This window comes from Vitis riparia, chromosome 18, assembly GCF_004353265.1.
Source record: "Vitis riparia cultivar Riparia Gloire de Montpellier isolate 1030 chromosome 18, EGFV_Vit.rip_1.0, whole genome shotgun sequence".
NCBI lineage: Eukaryota > Viridiplantae > Streptophyta > Magnoliopsida > Vitales > Vitaceae > Vitis > Vitis riparia.
Window position 1 is genome coordinate 24,465,200 of NC_048448.1, and position 25,648 is coordinate 24,490,847.

The following is a 25,648-nucleotide window of genomic DNA, read 5'->3' on the forward strand; positions in this document are numbered from 1 at the left end:
TTGTGATATGTCATACTGTTTTGCGGCTGAAAGTTGCCCATTATTCTTAGAAGATCATAACCTTTTGCCCAAAGAGTCCTACATGATGACTATACCAATACCAATACACTTGAATAGAATGGGAGTAAGAAGATCCTCCATCCAATGAAGAAAATTCCACTAATTAAGAAACCAGAGAAAAAACAATTAAAAATGGTGCTTACTTTGCAGGAATTGGAATAGGAAAGCATGATTGGAACCTTTGATAAAAGGACTACAATAGGGAAAATCTTGCATGATTAAAAGCTTGAGAATTCCCAAATTTGAAAGGACAAAAATGTTTCTTAGTGCTAATATTACTGATCTTCTACATTCTAGTTGGATGAAGATCATGGATAGGGCAGCAAAGCTTATTTAAGGTTGATTTTGAGCAATCATTATGTGCACTGATATTTTGTCTCGAACAGCTGCCATTACACTCCAAGCATTTGCAAAGTACATCTTGCTCAAAAGATTTATGCAACAAAATGAAAGCAACTAGCTGCTTTTTTAATACAAAAGTATGTGTGAATAACTATTAAGAAAGAAACATACTAGCATACTTTTTTTGATAGGCACAACATAAATTGTATTAAGAGCGCCCATGAAAGAAACATACAACTGCCACTCTAATTCAAAGGCTACACTCACTAAACATTCTTAGAGAATGCTTTCACTAATCTTCAATTATGATCCATAAGTGTTGTTCCAATTCCCAATTGTCCTAGATTATCCAAAGAGCATCCATCAAAATTCAACTTCACTCAACTCATTGGAGGAGGCATCAAAAATAATAATGTGGATGGTGTAAAAAACTAGCAACAACAAAGCTCCATAGGGTTAAACAAGAGGATAAACAAGTGGGCTTTTCGTATATCAAAAATAATAAACTTGAGAAGCAATTAGAAAATATTATGAAGCTTCTTTCAAAGATAAGCCATGGTAGGTATTTTTGTTTTTTTTTTTTTAAATCAGAAACAAACATGTTATTATCCTGGATTAGGTACAAAGAAAGATGAGAAATCCCCTTGCCCCAAGCACAATGACTACATAACTCAAGTCAAAAAGTAGGAAAAACCATCTACTCTAGATTTTTTAGTTGCATAAGGTAATTGTGTGTTTTTTTTTTAATCAGAAATAAAAGTTGTATCAATTATGGTTAAAAAGTACATGAAAAGGACAAAGAGTCCTCCCCACAATTACACAAAAAACTTGATCAAAATATGAAAAAATTCCTCCACTATACAAGAAGACATATAGAAAATGGTTTAGACCACATAAAACTAAACATAGATCTCATCTCCTCAAACCTAAACTAAGCTCCTCTCTTTGCTATCCAAACTCTTTTGAACTACACATTGAATGCCAATTGAGCTGAATAACATTAAAAGGAATATCTTTAAAAGCATTGGTATAAGAGGCCCAAAAGGATGAATATAAGTGAAGTAGATCCCACAACATTTCTACAGTCCTCCACTTCTCCTCAAAGATTCTAGCATTTATCTCTCGCCACAATTCAAAGCAAAGTGAGACAAGCAATCTCCCAAAGGGTCTTGCCTCTAATGGAGCTTCCCAAACCCTTAAAAAATTATCATCATGTCGCATGTACTCCTTAGTGGAACCCAATCTATCTTGGCTTGAGTAAATAGCTTGTGTCATAATCCCAAAGTTATTAAATGATATAAAGAAAGATGGTCAATTGTCTCTCCACTGCTTATACATAAAATGCACCAGTCAATACTAAGGGATTTGAAAGGTTTCCTCAACTATAGCATGCCATTGATATTTATCGTGCCACTAGCCAAACAAAAGTCTTGACCTTAGATGGGACTTTAGATTTCGATAAAAGTTAGGTTGGAGAGAAAAGACCAAGCTCTCCCATCTAGGACGAATGGAGATATAAGTGCATTCAAGTGAGTGAGGACATGAATCTTTCAAGGTCCTCAATCTCCACATTAATGAAGTTATGACAGAAGTTAAGGTTCCAAGAAAAAAAAGTGTTATTCCTATCAAAAAAAAGAAAAAAAAGTGTTATTAATGTCCTCAATCTACATAAGGTTACTATTGCACTCCAGCAATCTTCTACCACAAAGAAGGATGAAATAGAGATATTCTTCATTCTAAGCCTTAACTACTAGGGCTTCGCTACACAAATATTCTCTCACCATTCAACTCTATTGTGGGTCATATGATCCTTATCCCCTTCTACTTGCTTTTATGGCACCTTCACCTTGAGTCAAATCACCTATTATGGGTGCATTCCTAAACATTGTCAAACATGAAGGAACCATGCTGGTTTCTTTCATCTTGTCCTCAGTTGGCGCCACATCAAACAAATGCAACCATTTCTTACTCTATCTTTTATCACCTCTCATATATCACTTGTATTATCACTCAACCACCTTAACATCCACATTTCACCTACAAATATATTTTGAAAATATTTCTTTATTTACCAACATTTTAAGTCACACTGCAAAGATGGCCTTATCGGGTAGCCATCCCATAAAATTTTTCCTTCAATTTACAGGGTATTTTAAAATAACACAACAATGTAGAAGCCATCATGCCTAGATTTTATAGAAAATGTGGACTTTCTCCCTTTCATCCAATACGCCTTTGTTCTATAGATAATGTCTTTCCCCTCATGGATAATGAACTAAATAATGAAGAAAACAATAATGATCATTTCCAGGAATCTCCAAGTATCAACTTTCAGTAATCCTTCATTTTTTTTCTTACAAGATAAATCTTTTGTTTTTATTCCCAGTATTATAAAATGCCTAAGGTTATCATAATGGAGGTAAAACAAAAACTCAATCTCAAAAAGACCCCTTTGCAAGTGCTTAGGAACACATTATTTACCATTTCATAACAGTTTAAAACAAGTAATGCTAGAGAGAATTGTTACCTTGACTTCATATGCAGAAATAGTACTGCGTATCATTCCTGCAACTTCATCAAGAGAATGACTAGAATACTTCCCATCTCCAACTTTTTCCTCAGTTTTACTTGCAGAAGAATTAATATTTGATTCCGCAGAAACTTGGGAAGACTAAAATGGAAGAATAAACACATTCAAAATGAAGGCAATACTTGACCTTATACAAAAGAAATAAATGTTTTCTTTTTTTAAATGCAGATCTTCTAATCATAGTTTATCTCATATCTCATACTGGAAAATATAATTTCATTGTCGTTTGTATCTCATAGAATTTATATGGAAAATAAATTGCTCAGCATACCTTAGCAAACTTCCCACTGAAAACAGAAAGTGCTACTTTCCAGAAAGCTGGTATGTGATGGATAAGAACAGCAGTTAGCCTGCGGATATACTTTCCTCTAAGAGCATCAACTTCTTCACTTGTCAAGCCTACTTGTGGTGAATGTACCAGCAGATTGGTGTTTCCAGGAGTCAGAGAATAGTCCACCTCTGACTGATGCAGAAACATGAGAGCAAAGGTAAATTTCATTATTCACTACCAGCCTTTGGTTAGTTCTCATATCATTACAAGATGATCTTTCTTAATGATTGCACTTACAGATTGATTTGAATCTTGTTGAATTTGCCTCCACTTTGCATCAGAAAGAGCTCTTTCACGAATCTCATCATGCAAAGTTTCCATCCTTGATTCATGATCTAAGGTGCATTTTTCAAGCAAACCTCGAATTCTATGATTCTGTCAAAGAGATAAACATAATGAACTCAACAACTTTACCTTCAAATCATTATACCAAGGGGGGATTTTCACCAGAAGAGGTTAAGCCTTGTCTGTTGAGAAAAACTTTTAACTTTCATTTAGAAATGGCAGGCATTTAGTCGTTAGTAGAGTTAGAAGGTGAAGATGGTAATCTCAAAAAGAGAACTGAACCTAGATCAGTGGTATTAGCTCCAACAGATATTACCAGTCAAGCTGCTGAATTCCTCAAAACTTAATGAATATGTTGAGTATAATAAACACAAATCTAATACCACATTAATTATTGGGTTGCCTGGAAGCAAATCAATAGCACAACCTAGATGAGACTTTGCTAACCTGTATATTTAAATAATGCCATACAGGATCTGACTCAGGTTCGAGCTCCAGCAACAACCTCACAGTGTTTTCAAGCTACATAACGCATAAAATTTATTAGTAATAGAACAAAAATAGAGGCCGTAACTAGCTAGATGGTATGTGCAGGCACATGCTTATAATTCATGAACACATGATCAAAATTTTAAGACAAAAAAATAGAAGGGCCTTCAAATTCCTATCAAAGAAAAAAAGAAAAGGACCTTCTAAATGACAATGTAGCAGAGTAACTATGAAGTAACCATGGCCATGAACTTGTATTCTGTTGTTCATGTTCCTTAATTTGTACTGGGTAAAACTAGTTTGTCCTCACATATAGGCATAATATCAGTAACTACTATTCATTGTGTACCATTTTCATCCTTTAACCACTTTCAAAATATAAACCTAAATAAAAACAGGAATTTCCTCAATTTCTAAATTTTAACCATAATCACTCAAGAAGGGATTTTTTTAAATAGGTGAAGAGAGATTAAGAACACTTCTATGACTTCCTGTTCAGCATTTAGCATACTGTTCAAAGATACAAAATAACTTTATGAATCAATATTTAAAATAATAATAATAACAATCATCTTACATCAGTTAGGTCAATTTGTGGATCTTCCATTGACTTGTAAAGCATGCCTTTGAACTCATGCATTACTTTTTCAACCTCCTCGAGAACACGTTTTAATATTTCCACCTGAAAATGAATTATCACCATATAATTAATTAAGTAGGAACATAGGAAACAAGGGTCAATGGTATTTTTTCTACTCAACTACTTCAGATCAACTGTCATTCCATATGAGTCTCAATAAGAAACATTCAAAATGATATCAAAGCATATTACAAATAATCCGATAAACCAGACAAACCTAAATATCTCAAGAAACAATTGCTGTTTCTGACATGGATCTTTGGGATAAGAGAAGAATTTTATTCTTTTTTCTTTTCTTTTTTTCTGATAAGCACAAAGAAAATATATATGCATATATATATAATGTATAAGGTATAAAAAGAGAAGCTACAAAGAGCTACAACAAGGACACACCAAAGTACAAAGGGTACCAAGCAAAAAATAGAAAAATAAAAGCGCAAATCCTTCTCAAGTCTACTTTGAACCTAATCAATCAACAAAATCCAACATAGACATAGATGACTTTCTTGTGCAATGTCCAACACAATCCAAAAAACTGCACATAAAAAAGGATCCGAGTGATCCTTCCAAAATTTCCACACTTCCAAATGCCCTCCAAATTCTCTCCTGCCAGATTGTTCAAAAAAAACACAAAGAGGCAGCTAACCACACTTTTTTCGCCTCTTCCCAACAAAGTGCCTGTTCCAGCTTAACAACATTGGTCTTATTGAAATCACCCAATCAAATCCCAAATAAAGAAAAAATCCACTACCACAAGATTCCGGCTAATATGCAATGTAAAAAAATGTGATCAACGGATTCTTCATCCCTTTTACACATATCACATCTGTTCATTAAGGACACTCTTCTCCTCTTCAACTAGTCCAAAGTCAATATTCCTCTCCACATGGCTTCCCATGAAAAAAATCATTCTTGTCAAAGATCTAAGGGTTCCAAGAACCTCTAGCTAGGAAAGACTCTGAATCCCCTGATGCAAAAAATGAGTAGAATGTTGTAACTAAGAACTTCTCACTCTTCAAATCTAACTAGGCCATCCTATCCTCAATGTCCTAAATCAACACTTGCTTTTGAAGTTTTTGCAAAAGGGCCTCCATCTTCTCTGACTCTCAATCATGGAACTCTCTAAGAAAGCATTGGCTTCAATGACCGGCTGCCCTCCTGCTCCCTCATATATGCTACCTATTCATCTTTGGAGCTTGCTAAGGTGAATAGTGTGGGGAAAGATTCTCTTAGCAATGACTCACCATACCACCTATCGAACCAAACTTTCCTCTCCTCCCATCCCCACAATAAAGTGAATTCTCTTTTTAAAAGCCTCCCAATTTCTCCTAATGGCCTTCCACAGCCCTACTTTGAAACCTTCCCTTATCACCCCAGAACACTAACCTCCTCATTCCCCGAATTTCCCAATACTAATATGATTCGTGGGGACTCTTGTTCTAAGGCAAACCTCCAACCCTACTTGTCCAAAAGAGCAATATTGAGACCAAAAGGATTCTTGATGCCAAGATCCACTTCTTTTCTAGCCCTACACACTATTGACTCCTTGACCAAATGAGGATTTTTCTCTAGAGCTCCACCCCTCTACAGGAAGTCTCTTTCAATCTTTTCTAGCCTTAAGATTACCTTTCTCAAAATCACCAACAAAGGCATCCAATAGATCAGCAAGCTAGAAATAGTACTTCTAATTAGAGCGAGTCTTCCCCTTTCTAACAAACACTATCTCTTCTACATGGTCAACTTTTTTGAAATATCCCATCTATTACATCCCATACCGCTACTTATTTAAATTTGGCACCTATAGAAGTCCCAACTATTTGGAAGGAAGCCTCTCTATCTAACAACCAACTCAGACACCAACACTTCCAAATTATCCACCCTCCCAACCGAGATAAGGTCAACCAAGATAAGGTCACTCTTCTCCAAATCAATATTTAAGCCTAGAAAAATATTTAATGAAACTCAAAGAAATATAATAAACTATCAGGGTGAAGGGGGAAATTAAATTCCTAATTTATTTGCTTTTTCTTTTCCTTTTTTTTTTTTTTCTTTTTGGTCTTTAGGAGTGAATGATTAAAAGGGGACTGGGGGACAAGAAGTCTTAGATTCCAATGGAAATTAAAAACATTGCAACAAGGAAAGAATTTCTCTGAAAAACAACAACAGCTAAAAACAAATTAAATCGCTCTCAAAAATTGCAATATAACCTTTGACTAAACCTGTGAACTAACTTTACTCAGAGACCCACTAAAATAGGTGAGCTTTGTCTTTGGATTCAACAATCAAAACATTAGAGATGCCACTCTCAAAAGTAGCATTTTCCCAATCCATGTGCTCCAGTGAAGAAGGAAAAACCTTTCAGAGCATCTTCCCTTTGGATCCAAAGCCTTAATGCACACCATCCAGGAAGAGCTCATGTACAGATCCTATAATGCCCATGGAAACCCAAACCAAGAGTAAACATGGGACCATAAAAAATAGCAAACTAACAATGAAGTGATGTAGAGGGCTGTGTGTTTATTGTCTGAGTGCATTAGTTATTTGGTCATAAAGAACATGCACATATATGGATAGAAATACACAGATGATAGAGCATCCTACTGCCCACAGACATGCACACACATTTGTTTTCGTGTGGATGGGTGTGCATGCACATGTGCATGAGTGCATTGATGAAGAGCATCATTAGTAAGGCCAGCCTCCATGTTGAGTTGGGGGAAAAGAACCCTCTGATCCAGAAAAGGCACCCAAGAAGAAAATGAAAAAAGGAACTCCTAGGTTACAGTTACTATGCCACAAGAGATGCTATCCAGCTACATGTAATAAGGAAAGTTAGAAAATAAAGATGTCATATGATATAGCAGTGTGAATATACACACCCACATAAATGCAGATAATTAAATTTAAAAAAAAAAAGGAAAACACCTGAAATTGGTCACGTTCAGCCCAATGGCTAATTAACCACATTTTTCTTCATCATTTTATGATAAAAATAAAAATTAAATACAATCATTCATATAACATCTATCAACCACATAACCTCCACTTTTTAGAATTAAAAAACATATCCTTAATTACAAGTAACCATATTAAACTTTTCTTTTTCTCCTTGTAGTTATAAATTTCTGCCTAGGTAAATGTGTCATGATTCTAAGTGAAGATTCAAGAAATTACAACTTATAAGTTATAACCATGCACAAATAGATGCAATCACCCAGTGGTACCATAAAAAACCTGTTACCTTATGTAATTGTTTATAAGATCAGATCCAGATCCCAGGATGGATTCTTTAAGAAGAAAAAGAATTATAACAATTTGATATTTTAATGCATGAATAATGTTAATAGAGACTATAATAAAGGCATGTTCACAGATATTTCATAAACATTTTCAGCACTACATCCTTCTGATTGTGAAATGATAAATAGAGTTCCATGGAGTAAGTGAAGATGAGAAAATGTGACACATAACAAGGATGAAGAACTATGTAAGAGAACATTGGTACAAAGCCACCTTGAGTTGCAAAGATATCTAAGAGTTAATTCAACAAATAGTGCACATGATGCTTCAAAATAAAACAGCATATGATCTTACAAAAACTAGATAGAATGAAATAAGAAGCAGTTCAAAATGAATTCCAGTACATGAGAAGGCAGAGCGATTGACTTCGCTTTCCTGTATTCCCTAACCGCCAGGTCATATTCACCCTTACTAATACTCCCACGAATTGAACTAGGCAAGTTGAATAGCGTTCGGAATCTTTGAAGCATTCCTTGCACAGATCTGATCTTCTCAGTTTGAGCCTACAACAGCATTGTTGAAAAAATAAATGAAACAAATTGATCCACATAGCATATCTATACAATTACAACAAATCCAACAATTAAACAGGCCTGAACTTCCAACAAATCCAAAATGTAAATCACACCAACCTGTCTCTCAAATAGAGGCTCAAAGGCACGATTAGCCAGAGAGCTGACTCCCTGAATACAATTAAACAAGTGAGAAGTTCCTGAACCTTCAGGGTCTTCTTCAATCCTTTTCAATTTTGACTGTATATCTATACAAAATTACAAATGAATAAAATTTTAGTGGGGAAGAGAACCCTCATAATTAAGCAACACATAATTATAGTCCACAACTAGAAGACTGACAAGCTTTACACAGAAAGAGCAATGGTGTAAGAAAATGTCAACCCAAAAGGCTCAAGCTTACAGGCAGCAATCAATGAGAGTGCCAGAAATCTATGCAAGATGAGAAGGTGGCATACCATCTATGGTAGTCTTGCATGAGACAAAGCAATCAAAATTTTCTTTAACCAATTGTTTTTTTTGTTGAGTCCGTCCTTTGAGATCTGTTTTTAAAGCAAGAGCACCAGCCTCTAGGTCCGCAGCACTTGTTTCTTGGTGTATCCGGGATAAAAACATCTTTGCATCAAATTTCTCGGAGAAATACAACAACTTTTCTGCAAAAATTACATACAAGTGTGGTTAACCATGATAATTGTAAAAAAGTAAAAAATAAAAAACAGCAAAAAATACCACCTTAAAATATTAATCCCTACGTTATGCAAAATTTAAATTTACAAACATTCAGGAGTTGACCATAGGGATTCCAAAAAAACCCATGTCTTCATAGATTTGGAAATTGAGAACCTTGAAAGACTTATGTCTTCACTCACCCTAGTTCACTTGTCCCCTTCTCTCCAAGACACAAGAGCTTGGTCTCTTTCTTCTTCGGGTGTATTCTTAATAAAATCTTTCTTTTTGGCCTTGTCCAATTTATCAATTCTAGTTCCATAGTTTCTAGCCAAATTTGTATGGAAATCTGAATTTTCATCTAAGCTCAAGGCCTTTACATGGTTAGTGGCACACAAGAAGGTGAACATCAATGACATGCTACAATTGAGAAAACAATACAAATCTCTTAGTCCTAATTGGAGCATCTAATGTATGGGGAGTAGAGAATCAATTGATCATATTTTTCTACATTGTTTGATAACTCTAGGATTATGGCACAAGTTATTCAATCTAGCCAAAATGGATTGGATTCCACCCAAGAGCATATGTGACATGATGGTCATATCTTTTAAAGGTTTAGGGAGTTCTGTTAGAGGCAAGGTAATATGGCAAATCACTCGTCTCACTTTGCCTTTCATCGTGAGGCGAGAGAGAAATGCTAGGATCTTGGAGGAAAAATGAAGGATAGTAGAGACGTTGTGGGATTTACTTCACTTTTATTCCTCGGCCTCTGGTAATACTGCATTTATTGGCACTTCTCTCACTGTTATTCAATTTAACTGGCGTTTGATTTGTATTTTACTTGTTTTGATAATAAGATTTTACTAAAAATCTAAAGCAACTAGTAAACAAATAGACACCATGTGTTCATAATTTACATCATCCAAGCCACCAGACCCACACTTTGACAACCTCCTACAAGTTTCTTAAAACTTACAATCCATAAAACATCTAAATAAAGCTCTTACAAGTCACATCATCAATCTTATCTACTAACTTCCAAGATGAATCTTCAAAATGCGCCCACTCCTCTCTTCTAACACTTCCATTGAGACAATATAACATAATTCATGACCACAAATAGCAAAGGAGTAAGAAAACATTTTAGGTTAGGGAGTCGCAACCTATACATGAATGAACTATGCACATAAATCACCAACTGAGGATTGGGAAACATGTTTAACATAAGCGTTTTATAACCTTCACTTGAGTCAGAGAAAGAGGACAAGAAAGAGCTCACTAAAGATTCTCAATTTACGCTATATTGCAAACGCATTTAACAAAACATTACAGTTTAGCATGTGAAAAAACATGGTTCAACTTTTATGGAAAGAAGAGTACATCCACTATCTATCCAACCTTTTTAATATGAAACTAAAAATATTATTTATACAGGACCAGGAATATATGCCCTAAGGTATGACTCTAGTGACAAGAGATTGGAAATGAGGATGGAGAAGTTCCAGGTTTGATTCCATGCATCAAGAAAAAAGATTACCAAACAAAATAAATTAAAAAGAAAGTAGAAAGAAGGATAAAGTGACTCTCTTAGGGTGGAATAGATCCTTTGTGAGGAGACTTCAATATGTTAAAGCTAAATTGAAGGAGTGGAATAAGTTTTCTTTTGGAGAGCTTAAAGAAAAGAAAAAAAGTATTCTCAATGATTTAGCTAACTTTGATGCCATTGAGCAGGAAGGGGGTCTCAATCCTGATTTGTTAAGCCAAAGAGCCTCAAGAAAAGGGGAGCTAGAGGAATTAATATTGAGGGAGGAAATTCATTGGAGACAAAAAGCCAAAGTGAAATGGGTCAAGGAAGGGGATTGCAATTCTAAGTTTTATCATAAAGTGGCTAATGGCAGGCGGAATAGGAAATACATCAAGGAGTTGGAGGATGAGAGGGGCTTAGTGCTGAAGAACGCCGAGAGTATCACAGAGGAGATCTTACAGTACTTTGAAAAGCTTTACACAAATCCTACAGGAGAGTCTTGGGGTGTTGAAGGATTAGATTGGTCCCCTATCTCGAATGAGAGTGCGCTAAGGTTAGACTCCCCTTTCACTGAAGAAGAGATTTATAAGGCCATTTTTCAGTTGGATAGGGACAAGGCTCCGGGGCCAGATGGCTTTACTATTGCCGTATTCCAAGAGTGTTGGGATGTGATTAAGGAGGATTTGGTGAGAGTGTTCGCGGAATTTCATAGGAGTGGAATTATCAATCAAAGCACTAATGCCTCTTTCATTGTTCTAATACCCAAAAAGAGTCTGTCAAAGAGAATATCAGACTTTAGACCCATTAGTTTGATTACTAGTCTCTACAAGATAATAGCCAAAGTGCTTTCAGGGCGTCTAAGAGGGGTTTTACATGAGACCATACACTATACTCAAGGCGCTTTTGTTCAAGGGAGACAAATATTGGACGCGGTTCTTATAGCGAATGAGATAGTGGACGAGAGAAGAAGGTCAAGGGAGGAAGGTGTCGTATTCAAAATAGACTTCGAAAAGGCATACGATCACGTGAAGTGGGATTTTTTGGATCACGTGTTAGAAAAGAAGGGGTTCAGTCCTAGATGGAGGAAATGGATGAATGGATGCTTATCTTCGGTATCTTATGCAATCTTGGTGAATGGTAGTGCTAAAGGGTGGGTTAAGGCATCAAGAGGATTGAGACAAGGCGACCCTTTATCCCCTTTTTTGTTTACCTTAGTCGCAGATGTACTGAGTAGGATGCTTATGAGAGCTGAGGAAAGAAATTTGATGGAGGGTTTCAGGGTGGGTAGGAATAGAACTAGGGTGTCCCATTTGCAATTTGCTGATGACACCATATTCTTTTCTAACTCAAGGGAGGAAGAGCTGCAGACTCTGAAGAGTCTTTTGTTAGTGTTTGGGCACATTTCTGGGCTCAAGGTCAATCTTAACAAGAGTAGTATTTATGGCATCAATCTTGATCAGGTTCATCTTTCAAGATTGGCTGAGATGCTCGATTGTAAGGCGTCTGGATGGCCTATTCTTTATCTGGGTCTCCCCTTGGGCGGGAACCTAAGGCGCATGGCTTTTGGGATCCAGTGATTGAGAGAATCTCAAGTAGATTAGATGGGTGGCAAAAGGCCTACTTATCCTTCGGGGGAGGATAACTCTTATCCAATCTTGTCTTACCCAGTTGCCAAGTTACTTCCTTTCCTTATTCAAAATTCCCGCTTCAGTGGCTGCAAAAATCGAGAGGTTGCAAAGGGATTTTTTATGGTCAGGGGTTGGGGAAGGCAAAAGGGATCATTTAGTGAGGTGGGATGTGGTGTGCAAACCGAAGGCAATAGGGGGTTTGGGTTTGGGGAATATTTCTTGGAGGAATCTCGCTCTTCTAGGGAAATGGTTATGGAGGTACCCTAGAGAGGGTTCAGCTCTTTGGCATCAGGTCATTTTAAGCATTTATGGTGCTCACTCTAATGGTTGGGATGCTAACACTCTAGTCAGATGGTCACACCGCTGTCCTTGGAAGGCTATTGCTCAAGTCTTTCAGGGGTTTTCTTTGATTACTCGGTTCGTGGTAGGAAACGGGGAAAGAATTCGGTTCTGGGAAGATTTGTGGCGGGGGGACCAACCTTTGGGAACCCAATATCCAAGACTATTTAGAGTAGTTGTGGATAAAAACATTTCTATTTCTTCAGTTCTCGGTCCATCTCGGCCTTTCTTGTGGAATTTGAATTTCCGCCGTAACCTGTCAGACTCTGAGATTGAGGACTTAGAAGGCCTCATGCGCTCTCTTGATGATTTGTATCTCTCTCCTTCGGTCCCAGATGCTAGATTATGGCCATTATCCTCTTCAGGGCTTTTTTCAGTCAAATCCTTTTTTCTAGCATTATCTCAATCTTCTGGATCTCCTCAGAACTTTCCTTCAAAGTTCGTGTGGAAGTCTCAAGTTCCTTTCAAAGTGAAGTCCTTTGTCTGGTTAGTGGCACACAAGAAGGTGAATACTAATGACATGTTGCAAGTGAGAAGACCCTACAAGGCCCTTAGTCCTGATATTTGTATCCTGTGCATGAAGCACGGGGAATCAGCAGATCACCTTTTTCTGCATTGTTCCTTGACGATTGGGTTGTGGCACAGGTTATTTCAGTTAGCTAAGATGGATTGGGTTTCTCCAAGGAGCATATATGACATGATGTCCATCAAATTTCAAGGCTTCGGTAATTCTAAGAGAGGGGTAGTCTTGTGGCAAGCTGCGAGCATAGCTCTAATTCGGGTTGTGTGGTGGGAAAGAAACGCAAGGATTTTCGAGGATAAAGCAAGGAATTCAGAGTCCCTTTGGGACTCTATAGCTTTCCTTGCTTCCCTTTGGGCTTTCTGTTCCAAGGCATTTAAGGGGACTCCCCTTAATGTGATTCAGTTGGATTGGATAGCGGTGTGTTCTCCTTAGGGATTGGTCCTTAGTGGGAGTTCTTTTGTTTTTGTGTTTTTTCCTGTATTTTAGTTGTCTTTGGTGGGAGGATTTCTCATCCTTCTTCTTGTACTTCTTTTTATATTATTATATCTTTGTGGCGTTTCCAATCAAATAAAAAAAGATGCAAGAAGGATTGCAAAGAAGCTCTGTTGTAAATCTTTTGGGCTATTTAAAAAGAAAGGAATCAAAGATCATTTGTGAATGAGGAGCAATCAGATCAAGTTTTGAAGAGTTCTTTTCTTAGATATTTGTTTTTGTGGATGAAGGTGTACATAGATATAGGTTTTGTCTTTAAATGATGTTGTAGATTGGTTGGGTTCTTGCTATGAGAGGGGGTTGTTTATTGTGTTCTCTCTTTTTGCTTGCATCTTTTGGTGCTTATTGTATACCTCCTGAGTACTATGATGTGCCATCTCTTTGGCGCTTGTTTATTTTTTTTATAGGTAAAAAAGGATATATTAAGGCACTTGCAAAAAGGCGCAAATATGTATACACGGAGCATACAAATTAGGCCAAAAAGCAAGCCATAGAAGGAAAAGAGGAAAAAAAACCCACCACCCTAACAACAAGCAGTCCTAATCAACAAAGGTTAGAAACAGTAACAACGCTAACAGAAAGGCTAAACAACATAAAAACCCTAAATCCAGAAGCAACCTCTTCCCTCAAACCCCAGCACCACTCCCCCTTCCCCTAGCAATGAACAGAGAGCTATTATAGTTAACCGAATACTCTAGCTTTCGGATTTCCCTATTGAAATGGGAAGAAGACCTTTTCTTACCCCCTTGACACCCTCACCTCACGACCTTTTCTTGGTTCCATTTTTCTAACAAGAGCACAAATTTTCTTCTCAAAGCCCGCAACTGGCATCCCCAAACAATTAGAGAACTTAACAAAGCCATTGGGATGGCTATTAAAATCCTCCCCCTCCAACGCACAACCGAAGTCCACATCCCTTGAAAGTTCCAACTCCTTGTCCCTGGTTACCACCTCCATACCAGAGGGATCCTTCACAGCCTTCCCTGAGAGTTCCAGCAAGCCACCATCCTGCAGCATCATTTTTAGCAGCTGACATCTAGGGCTTCGAGGACCCAAGGAGACGAGAGTGCCAACTCCTCTTTGGCGCTTGTTTATAATATCAAATATATATATATATATATATATATATATATATATATATATAAGTTGGACAACTGTCTAGGGGGTTGATAGTTGCCTGCAAACACAACATTAAAAGGAGCTTCCTATAGGATTCAACCTGTCTGTATAGATCCTAGTGTTCCTTGCCATTCAAACACTTGCCAAAGGCATAAAGGCACACTATGAAATCATTTCACTTCCATCCTTATTACTATGACCCCAAAACAAGATGATCAATGTGATTCGAACAGCTTCCAAGTCTACCCTAAGACTCTTAACAATGAAAAAACTCTACCAAAGGCCAAGAGATTAAACAGCATAAGAAAAGGAGCCTAATAGACAACTTACTGACAAGCATAAGACAATTCTTGTAATAAAAATACATTAATTCACTGATATGAATTTATAAGTAAAATAAAGTATGACAATCTTTCCAAAATTTCTAAAAGCTAAGAATCTTTCCAAAATTTATAAAAGCTGATCAACAACAAAGAAAAGCAAATGAACCACTCAAAAGGTAAAAGCTAAAAAGATTCACAACCCTTAAGGCAAAAAACTCCCTCTTGGCTAATTGATCTACAACATATGATTAGCTAAATAAGTAGCAAGGGAAAGAGGAACCAAAGGTACTACCAACATCTAAAACTTGGCAAACCCTCTCATCATACTTCCATAGACATCTTTTCATTTTAGACATTCATGAAATCACCACAGCAGACTCCCCTTCCAACCAAAAGATTAAAGCCATGCAGCAAGTGTTCCAAAAGTGCTAAAATCTTTATCTCAAAGGTCAAACTTTCTCCACCAGTTTAGAAAAGGCTTTCAACACTATACTATGATGATCTTTTATTGCACCTCCAATTCCTAGCTAATTTAGGTTACCTAAAGTACCTCCATCAAATTTAACATAATAAAACCCATTAGAGGAGAATATACACTAGATGCAACTTCCCACCTAAACCTATTCTAATCAAGCTATAAATGCTCAAAAGAATGCCCACAAACTATGCAACAGCTATACTTTATGGACTTGTGTGTATTTGTGGTTGTTCAGGATGGGGCCCCTCTAAAGATCCTAATTAATATAGATGCTGTGAACAATTTCAAATTCTCATCTTGGGGGGCTGGGGGTTGGAAAAAGAATTTAAAGCCAATCCCATCCAATGACTATCAACTCTCCCCTAAAGCTGCAGTAGAGTAATAAAAATTTTCCAAAAAAAAATGAAAGAGAGAGAGAGAGAAAAGAATGCTCACCATTGAGATATCTTGGGAACAGTTCTAGGAGGGGAATTACTTTTTTTTTTTTTTTTCTTGATAGGAAACGACAAAGGAATATATCTAGGAGGGGAATTACTAGATATTGAAGAATTTAGAAAGGAGCTCCTTTTAATCTTGAAAAAAAAGGAACAAAGGATGGGAAATGAGTAGTAAAAAGAATGATTCCTCCCCATTGTCCTGCAAACCATGCTTGCTCTCAATAGCAGAATACCCAAAAGTGGCATTTGTTCCCACTAAATATTCATAAACACTTATCAATAAGCAAGTTATTTCTTAAAGAAATTCCTCCCAAATCTATCCCACACTTAGATCTTGGCCAACACACATCCCCCACAAAACAAGAAGGCTCTAAATTTATGCCAAAACCACAGAAAATCACTCTTGATCCTCTCAATTCCAAATGTTACACTAAATATGGATCAGAAGTATGTGGGCCATACAAGGCTGAAATATATTACCCCTACCTCTTCCCAAAGTAAAGTAGGTTTTCTTCCAACTATTAAGATGGTTAAACTCTTTTTCCACTACAGGGCCGGTAACCATGTAGCACTAGCCTTGTTCTCTTAAATGAAGATCATGGTAATTCAGAGACCACCTCTCCTTTGTTGAAAGGAAATGGAAAAAAGTGAGGGGAGCAGCCCCTTTGTGCCTCTTTTGAACAATTTGGAAGGAGAGAAATCGAAGATTATTTGATAACGAGGAATTGATATATAGTTGAAGGCTCAATGTCCTTATTTGACTTCATTAATTGGTTGGGTTCTTATTCAGGGAGGGATTAGTTTTTTTTTTTTCCCTTATCCTTTTCTGACACCTTTTGGCGATCCTTGTATACATCCTATGTACTTTGGTGTGCTCTTTTTGGTGCTTTATTAATATTATATTCATTTACCTATTAAAAAAAAAGGGTAATTCAAAGACCACCTATTAATCCCACAACTAATAGAACTTTTCAGCCACTAGAGTCTAACCTAGCAAATATTAACCCCTGATAAGGCACTTTTATCAAGGTTATTTTAGAGACCAAGGATCATCCCAAAGGCTTCAAGAATAAGCTGGAAGTTGGAAATTTCTCATCTTTGAAGGTGGAGAAAATGATCAAATGTTCTGCAACCTACAGTTAAATAATCCAGACTTAATCCATACCTACGTCAAAAGACTTCCACTAAACCTAAATCTTCAACCTACTAATCCCAAATCTACGAGAACTTTCCAGTCTCTCAAGTCTATCTCAACTCCCAAGAAGGCGTCCTCATCAATGTTAATTTTGAGAGCAAGGATCATCCCAAAGGGCTCAAGAATAAGCTTAAGTTGGAAATTTTCTCAACCTTGAGGATGGAGAAAATGATTACATTTTCCGGATACCAGAGGTAAGAAATTTAATCTCCACCCACCTCAAAGGCTTCCAGAAAACCAAAATCTTCAACCCTACTTATCATCCTACCAAGAATGGTGGCCTGACTGGTTTTCTGTTCTTGAGATCTGTAAGTGTTGCATCAAGCAATGTTGGATTTGTTACCAGGTAGTGACTTGGGTCAAAAACAAAAATAATGGAGATGTATGGATAGGTGGCAAACATTTTTGTGTATCCCTCTACTTGGTATGGTCTTTTAGTGCCCTTATATACACCATGTATACTTCAGTGCGCTCATTTGTTAGGAGCTATTAATACAAGGGATATTTACCTATCAGGAGAAAAAAAACAAAATGGATAGATGACATGCATGCTTTTTTGGGGGGGCAAAAAGGAAGAAAGCATATAAGATTTTTCTAGGAAGCCTCCCTCATTGAAACTGAAAATTGATACATAAATTTTTTTATTTGCCCTCATGAGGGTTTTGGGACTGGAACTTCAATTGTTTATTTTTAGACTCCTTGAGGTTTTAATTTTGCTTCCCTTTTCAAGTGTATAACACATAATATACAAGGAATAAGGCGCCTATCAAAAAAAATCTACAAGGAATAGGGCTCTTCCCCTTGGTTGTTGATGAAATTTACTCATCAATAAAAAAGAGTTTATACAACCTACAGATCAGTAACTTAACACAAATTTGCACCCAGGAGCTCAAAATTTTATTTTAACAATGATAGCATTATACAAAAAGTGGAAGAACCGTAGACAGAGAAAATGCTGCTCTCAACCTAATAAAATAATACAATGATTTCATAATCTGCATCAGCAGAATGGAGGAAAAAAATACCACGAAGGACAGCATCGGGATAATCCTTAGCAACCTTGGTTGGAGAGCTTTCTGAAGCCTCAGTGATTAACCTTAATGATTTATTGTCTATTATCCTGTCAATACAACAGAAACTCATGTTAGGGGAAAGAATAATAAAGAAGGAAAATTTTAAGAAAAAACAACAGCATATAAGACCATTAATATCAGCCTCTCCAATAGTCCAATCTAGGTTCTTTTACAAAGAGAATCAAAACATAAAAGGTTAAAAAACTATTAAAAAAAAATCCAAATTATGTAAACAAAATGAAATATCAAACTAACTAAAAAATTCGTAGTTGGCAAGTAGAAAGCCCATCAACTGAGGTGCAGAATATAAATTAAAACAGAAAAGAGTATTGCCATTTGCTCATTGACAAGCATTAAATAATATCTATAAACACAAAATCCCAAGAAGGCATTACCCCCAAGAAAACAAAACAGAAGCCTACCCCAATCCCAGTGGATCGATACATTCCATGCCTCGAGGGAAGGACTGTAAATTGTTGAGCACCTTTATACCCATCGCTGACGCCTTTTTCTCAATCTTTTGAGCCACTGGTACTGCTTTTGTCTCCCGCATCTCACGAACCCTACGAGCAAGCTGCCAGAAAAGCATAATTTTCATTCCATTAATTAATAATTGGAAATACTTGCCAAATATAAAGTTTAACAATTATAAGATAATGGATTGCATGTTATATCAAGAAATGTCATGTTTAAAACAACTACTTCATGATTGGTATTCCCAAATCAGAATCTATTTTCAAAATGCAGAGGGGAGAAATAGAAGAATCTAGAAAGAGCAAGGAACAATAGAAAGTAAAAGCATTTGTTAAAGTCAAAAGTATACAAAAGACTATGTTCAACAATGATAAATCAAGAAATACATACATACATACATACATACATACATAATGCTTCCCTTTTTATCATCTTTCTCATAGAACCTGGAATACTTGAACAATCGATTTTTCTGTTTTTGGTCTTAGCTTTCACGTTACCAAAATGAAATCTCATTATGAGCTGAACTGACTTTTCATTTCTTTTTTTTCTTTTTTTTCTTGTTCTTTTTTTTCCCTTTTTTTTAACCCAAAACAAAAATTCATTAAAACCAAGATAGAAACACATGAGAAGGATGAGAAATCCTTCCCAAATATACAAACTCTAATGAAAAGATTTGATGTATAAAATGTTTTCTATACACTATACACAACCACACAAAAGAAAGAGGTTTTGTTCTCCTGAAAAATCAATGCATCTACAAGCCAAAGCTTTGCTCCAAGATTTGTTGTATTAAAACCTCTATTTACAAACCAAGTTCCAATGGAGTTAAATAACACTAAGAGCAGTGCCCTTGAAATCTAAAGTTGTTGAGACCCAAAAAAGAGGAATAGAAGTAAATTATGTCTCATATTGCCTAGCAAAAAAAAAGTAAATTATGACTCATATTAATTCTATACTTCTCCACTTATCCTAAAAAACCCTTACATTACTCTCTCACCATGCTATCTAAATCAAAGTGAGGCAAGCAATTTTCCAAAGGGTTTTGCTTCTACCTGTACTCCCCAAACCTCTTAAGGAAATGGTCATCATGTCGCTTATGCTCCCAGGAGAAACCCAATCTAGCCTAATTATGCTGAATAATCTATGCAAAGCACATAGTACTTAGACAATATGAAAAAAGATGATCAATTGTCTCACCACTCATCATACACATAGTGCAACAATCAAGATTACGGGCTTTATGAGGTCTTCTCACATATAGCAAGTTACTAGTATTGACCTTCTTGTTGGCTACTAGCTGAGCAAAGGCCTTGACCTTAGATGAGGCTTTAGATTGCCAAATAAATTTTGCTAGAGGGAAATAAACAAGATCTAGTCAAGTGAACAAGGCTAAAAGGAAAGATTTTGCTGAAAATATACTTGAACAAGATAAAGACCAAGCTCTCTTGTAAGGGATGGACTGAATCAAGTGCACAAAAGAGAGAGAGGACATTAGTCTTTCCAAATCCTCTATCTCCACATCAGTGAGATTACGATGAAAGATAAGATTCCAAGAAAAAAAAATAGAAAGTTCCAAGAACATATGAGATAGAGGAGTTTCTAATCATCACAACTCTGGAAAGATTTAGATATTTAGAGCATATAGTAGTTTACTATATAAAATACTAATACTATAATTAAAATTAATTTATTTATAAAAAAATTATTTTAATTAACTTTTTAATTTATAATATATATCTATATAAAAGATATTATTTATATACATAAATTACATGTGCGATTTTTATAACAAAGCACATTTGGTTCGGTTGGTAAGGGCCCATTTGTTTTGCACCAAGGACCCAAGTTCAAACCTTGATCTTGGAGTTTTTTGTGTTTTCTTATCTCTTTAAGAAGCAATCCCACATTGGATTCTCAAAGGAAACAAATGTTATATTTCCTATGTACTTTGGGGTGCTTTTTTGGAGTGTCTTGCTTTAATATATTGCTATCTACCCATCAAAAAAAAAGGAAACAAATGTTATATTTAATGAGGTAGAGCTTAAGTTGATATCACAAGCCATAATTAGGGTTGGGATTGCATAGCCTAGATGTTTCTCAGAGGGGTTAAGCCATGATCCACATCTTGTTGCCCAATTGATTTATCATTAAATGGGAAAAGGGGGTTGACGTGGCAGTGATAATGCTGAAATGTCATTAAAAGATCAATATATCATTGATAAATGGCAAAAAAATCAAAAACATCACTCCATCAACATATCTGCCCCATATTTCTATCGAAACCATCTAATACACAATTTATCGGCAAAAAATTGCAACATTTTTGTCCATGATGCCAAAGAGCGTAATTTTCCTAAGCAAACCTCCAAATCCATTTCTCTAAGAGTGCTCTATTCCTTAAAGAAATCTTCCCAAACCCCAAACCCTCTTCCATCTTAGGTTTGCACACTAAGTCACAACTTATGAGTTGCATCACTATAACTTGTAGTGGGTACAGGTCCTAGTAGAAACAATTGGAAGGAAAAGTCTTAGTATCGATTCAAATAGAAGTGTGCAATTCATGCTTTGTGATCCAATTGTCATGGGAGACCCCACCATAGGTAATCCATGTTACTCCAAGAGATGTTAAAGGGGGTTGGATGGTAGGGAGAGTGAGGAAGGGTCCACACACACCAATGGGAAGGTGGGGCAGATGGGAAGGAAGAAGAAAAAGGAGGAAGTTAATGTGTTTAATTATGGTGAGAAGGTAGTTGGTGAGGAAAAGGGGAAAAGGTTGAAAATGGTCTTGTGAGATGGAAATATGGTGGTTGAGATTCTAAAAAAATACCCTAAGAGGCTAGAGGTATGGAGACAAAGGAACCTAGAGATGAGGAAGCTATAGAAGGGGGGTTGTCAAAAGGTTTTCCAATGCAAGGGGCGTAGGGTTGAGAGGATGGAACTCTCTATACAATTAACCAATTAGTAAATTAACACAATTCAACAAATCTTTAGTGCTACCAATTGAGGGGTTCGAGATGGAGACCCTACGTCTTCTTAGAAGGATGGAGCTAGAAAAGGAAATAGGATGTCAATGAAAAAGAGGAGACTAATAGCAACAACAAAGACTGAGAGGGAGCTACAACAGTTGGAACGTTCAATCAATTATAATGGGAGAGCAGGATAAGAGAAGGGAAATGGTGGTGGAGCTTGGGAGTTAGTATCAATAGGGCAATGAAACCAAGAATTTTATCATGGAATGCAAGAGAGGCAAATGACCAGGAAAAGTGCAAGGTAATCAAGTCTTTGGCTAGATCTTTAGATGGTTGTCATTATGTTCTTACAAGAAACTGCGATCCATCAAATGTCAACCCAGTTGGTGAGGAGCCTAGAGGTGGGAAGATTCTTAGAGTGGAGAACAATGGAAGCAAAAAAGGGTGGTAAGGGGCACAATTATGCTTTGGGATAACAAGGTGTTGGATTTAATTCAGATGGATGCGAATAGTTTCTCTATTTCATGTTGATCAAATGCTATGAGAACAATTTTGACTCGATGTTCACAAGAATATATAGTCTTATTCATGGGAGGGAAAGGAAGGATATGTGGGCAAACTTTGGGGACATAAGAGGACTTTAGGATGATCTTTGTTGTGTGGGTAGTGACTTTAATTTGGTAAGGTTCTCAAGGGAAAGAGGAACTCCAATAGGCTTTTGGCATCAATGAGGCATTTTCCAAAGATCACCGAGGAGCTAAGATTGAGAGAACACACTTTGGTGGTCCAATTACATGGTATAGGGATTGAATAATCAATATGCATCAAGGTAGTATAGGAAGGTTAGGAAGATCATTTCGACGGTTTGTTACAAAGTGTATTGCCAAAGCCTATATCAAATTATACGTCCATTTCGTTGAATAGAGGTAAAATGAGGAGAGGCAAAACCTTTTTTAGATTTGAAAATATGCGGTTGAAAGGGGAGAGTTTTATGGAGCCTACAAAGAGATGGTGGATGGTTATAACATCAGAGTCTCTTTTAGTCACATTTTGATTTGAAAGCCTTGAAAAAGGATCTCAAGATTTGAAAGCCCCAGATGAGGAGGTATCTCATCTTTTGTTTGCAAACGACACTCTCATCTTTTATGATGCTAGCCAAGAGCAACTAACATATCTAGGCTAGACTCTAATGTGGTTTAAGGTAGTACCTAACCTAAAAATTAATTTAGAAAAAAACAAGCTAATCAATAGGAGGGATATTGATTGTGGAAGATCTAGTGTTTGTGTTGGGCTGTAGAGTGGGGAAGCTCCCCACCACATATTTGGGACTCCCTTTAGGTGCCTCTTTTAAATCAACTTCAATGTGGGATCCGATGAAAGAGAAATTCCAAAAAAGACTTGTGACGTAGAGAAAACAATATCTTTTCAAAGGAGGGAGACTCACTCCAATCAAAAGTACTATATACCAATTTACCGCCTAACCTTATTCATTATTCCAAGAAGAGTGAGCTCGAGGCTCAAGAAGATATAAAGAGATTTCTTGTGGGGGGATCATCAAAGAACAAAGGCCATCCCGTAAACTGTTTAATTGTCTACACAGGAGAGAAAAGTAGGGGGTCTTGGTATCAAGAATTCTGATTGTGCCCAACAGGTCCATGCTTGGCAAATGGAATTGTAGGTTCATAAAAGAAAGAGAAGCTCTACAGAAAAGGATTATACTAGGGAAATTTAAGGGAGAAGGAGGATGGAGTTCATGTAATGTACGGGATAGTTATGAAGTGGGCTTATGGAAGGCAATAAAACAGGATGGGATGTTGTTAAAAGCAAATATAGTTTCACAGTGAAATATGGAAGGAGGGTAAAGTCCTGGAAGTACAGGTGGTGTGCTGAATCAATTTTAAGTGATTCTTTTCCTTCAATTTTTGGTTGAGCTACTGCAAAGGAATCTTCAATAGCAGATGTGTGAGAACAGTCACAAGAAAGGGGATGTTAAAGCCCCTCTTTTGTAAGACAATTACATGGCTAGGAGCACACAAAATGGAGGAATTTCCTTCAAGGGTGCAAAGGAAAGCAGTAAGCAGATCTGATAAAAATAAATAAAAATAAAAAAAAAGGCTGTAAGCAGGAATGATAAGGATAAGGTGTTCTGGTTAGAAACGAAGAGCAAAATGTTTTCAGTAAAATCTTTGTACTTCTTTTTTTTTTTTTTATGAGAATCTTTATACTTCTTTTTAATGTCGAGGAAATATAATCCCTTTCTGAAAGATGTTATTTGGAACCCTTGGGTGCCAACAAAAGTGGGGTTCTTTGCATAGAAGGCAAGTTGGAGTAGGATCCTTATTATAGATCAGATTTACATTGGAAGACACCTTGGTTTCCCCTTGTTCTGCCGAAAGAAGAGACTCAAATGGGCCTGTTGGTACTGCAGATTCCGAGGCCTGTAGCACAACAGATGAGTTTTCTTCTGTGATGGATGCATTGGAATCATCTGAATCTGCATCTTTAAATAGTTCTGAAGAGCAAAATGATTTTGAGCTTCCTAAGAGTTTGGTTGGGCTTGAACAAAAGTATTTGTCTGCTCTATGCTTCGTCTCCCCAAGTATCTCCATTAATAATTCGTTGCAAAAGCAAAAGACTATCATTCTCTACTCGTTTCATGTACCTCGCACTATCCTTAGGGTTCCAACATTCTCTACTTGTTGGAACACTCATTTGAAAAAGTAAAGACCTAGCAACTTCCAAGAGACGTCTGTTTTTTCTCTCTTCTACCCCATTTTGTTGTGGGGTATCTATGCATGAAGATTGATATCATCACAACCATAGCTAGGTTTAGCTTCTTCACTGTAAGCACACATTTGTGAGAGTGGAACTGAGGCAATCTTAAAGATGAAGTGCAAAGTTGATAGGTTTATTGTGGAGAAAAAGTCGTTTCAGGTAGAGTTTGAAGGATTGAATGGTGGAACTTGGGTATCAGTAACAGAGAGGAGACGAGGTTTCGTAGCTTCAATAGGATTTGACATGGAGGAGCTGGATTGGTTGGTGGAGCATTTGAAGAAAGCTGTGGAGATGGAGGCTTCCAGAGGTTTTGTGCGAAAGATCAGGGGCAAGGCTAAGACTCTCTTGATGGAGATATGCTCCAATAACAGAGGGCGGTTCATGAAAATTACAGAATTTGTTACAAAAAGAAAACCTTTATTTCTTGTCGTCCCCGAGGGCGTCAAAGGGAGAGGGTGGGAAGATCTTAGGAAGGCGATCCTATCAGTGCAAGAGTATTCTGAACGAGACGGAGGAGTTTCGAAGGAGAAGAATGGTGATATCCGGATGTATGGGGACACTTTCAGAGGTGGACGGACATATGCAGAAGTGGTGGCAGAGGCTGGGTTGAGGTCTGGAGGTATGCTGTCAGCTGGAAAATGGGCCAGAGCTGTAATATGTGAAAGCCAAGAAAAAGTTCAAGACTGGACTCACGAAGGACGAGCCATTGCGAGGATGATGGGGATGAAAGGAATGGTGTCCATAAATCCCATTTCTGCTTTCAAAGGATGTTTCTTTGCGAGTTCAACAAGGAGAGCGGATAGGGTTCATGATCAGGGAAGACTTTCAGTGAAAGGAAGGACGATTCTGTTAAGGAAATGGTCGCCTAAGGAAAATATGGTGGTTCAAGGAAAGTTCAGAAGGGGATGGCTAGTATTGAAAGGTCTCCCGTTCCACTTGTGGGATGAAGTTCAGTTGAATTTCATTTTGAAGAAGTGGGGGAGGGTAACGAAGGTGGCAAAGGAAACTTTGAAGCTGGTGGACTTGACGAGGGCGAAGCTATGGGTGGAGATGCTTCCAAACGTCGTGTTACCAGCG

At 37.0% G+C, this 25,648-nt stretch overlaps 1 protein-coding gene across 1 annotated transcript in view; it reads right to left on the reverse strand.

Annotated features, from left to right (window-relative positions):
* The window catches only part of LOC117906795 (exocyst complex component SEC5A-like), a 61,122-nt gene that overhangs the window by 26,024 nt on the left and 9,450 nt on the right, over positions 1 to 25,648 (reverse strand). The window contains 10 exon segments of the mRNA XM_034819998.1: positions 2,930 to 3,073; positions 3,264 to 3,455; positions 3,561 to 3,698; positions 4,056 to 4,130; positions 4,675 to 4,779; positions 8,382 to 8,540; positions 8,670 to 8,797; positions 9,008 to 9,202; positions 18,303 to 18,397; positions 18,773 to 18,924. Coding sequence (XP_034675889.1) covers positions 2,930 to 3,073; positions 3,264 to 3,455; positions 3,561 to 3,698; positions 4,056 to 4,130; positions 4,675 to 4,779; positions 8,382 to 8,540; positions 8,670 to 8,797; positions 9,008 to 9,202; positions 18,303 to 18,397; positions 18,773 to 18,924 — 1,383 coding nt within the window.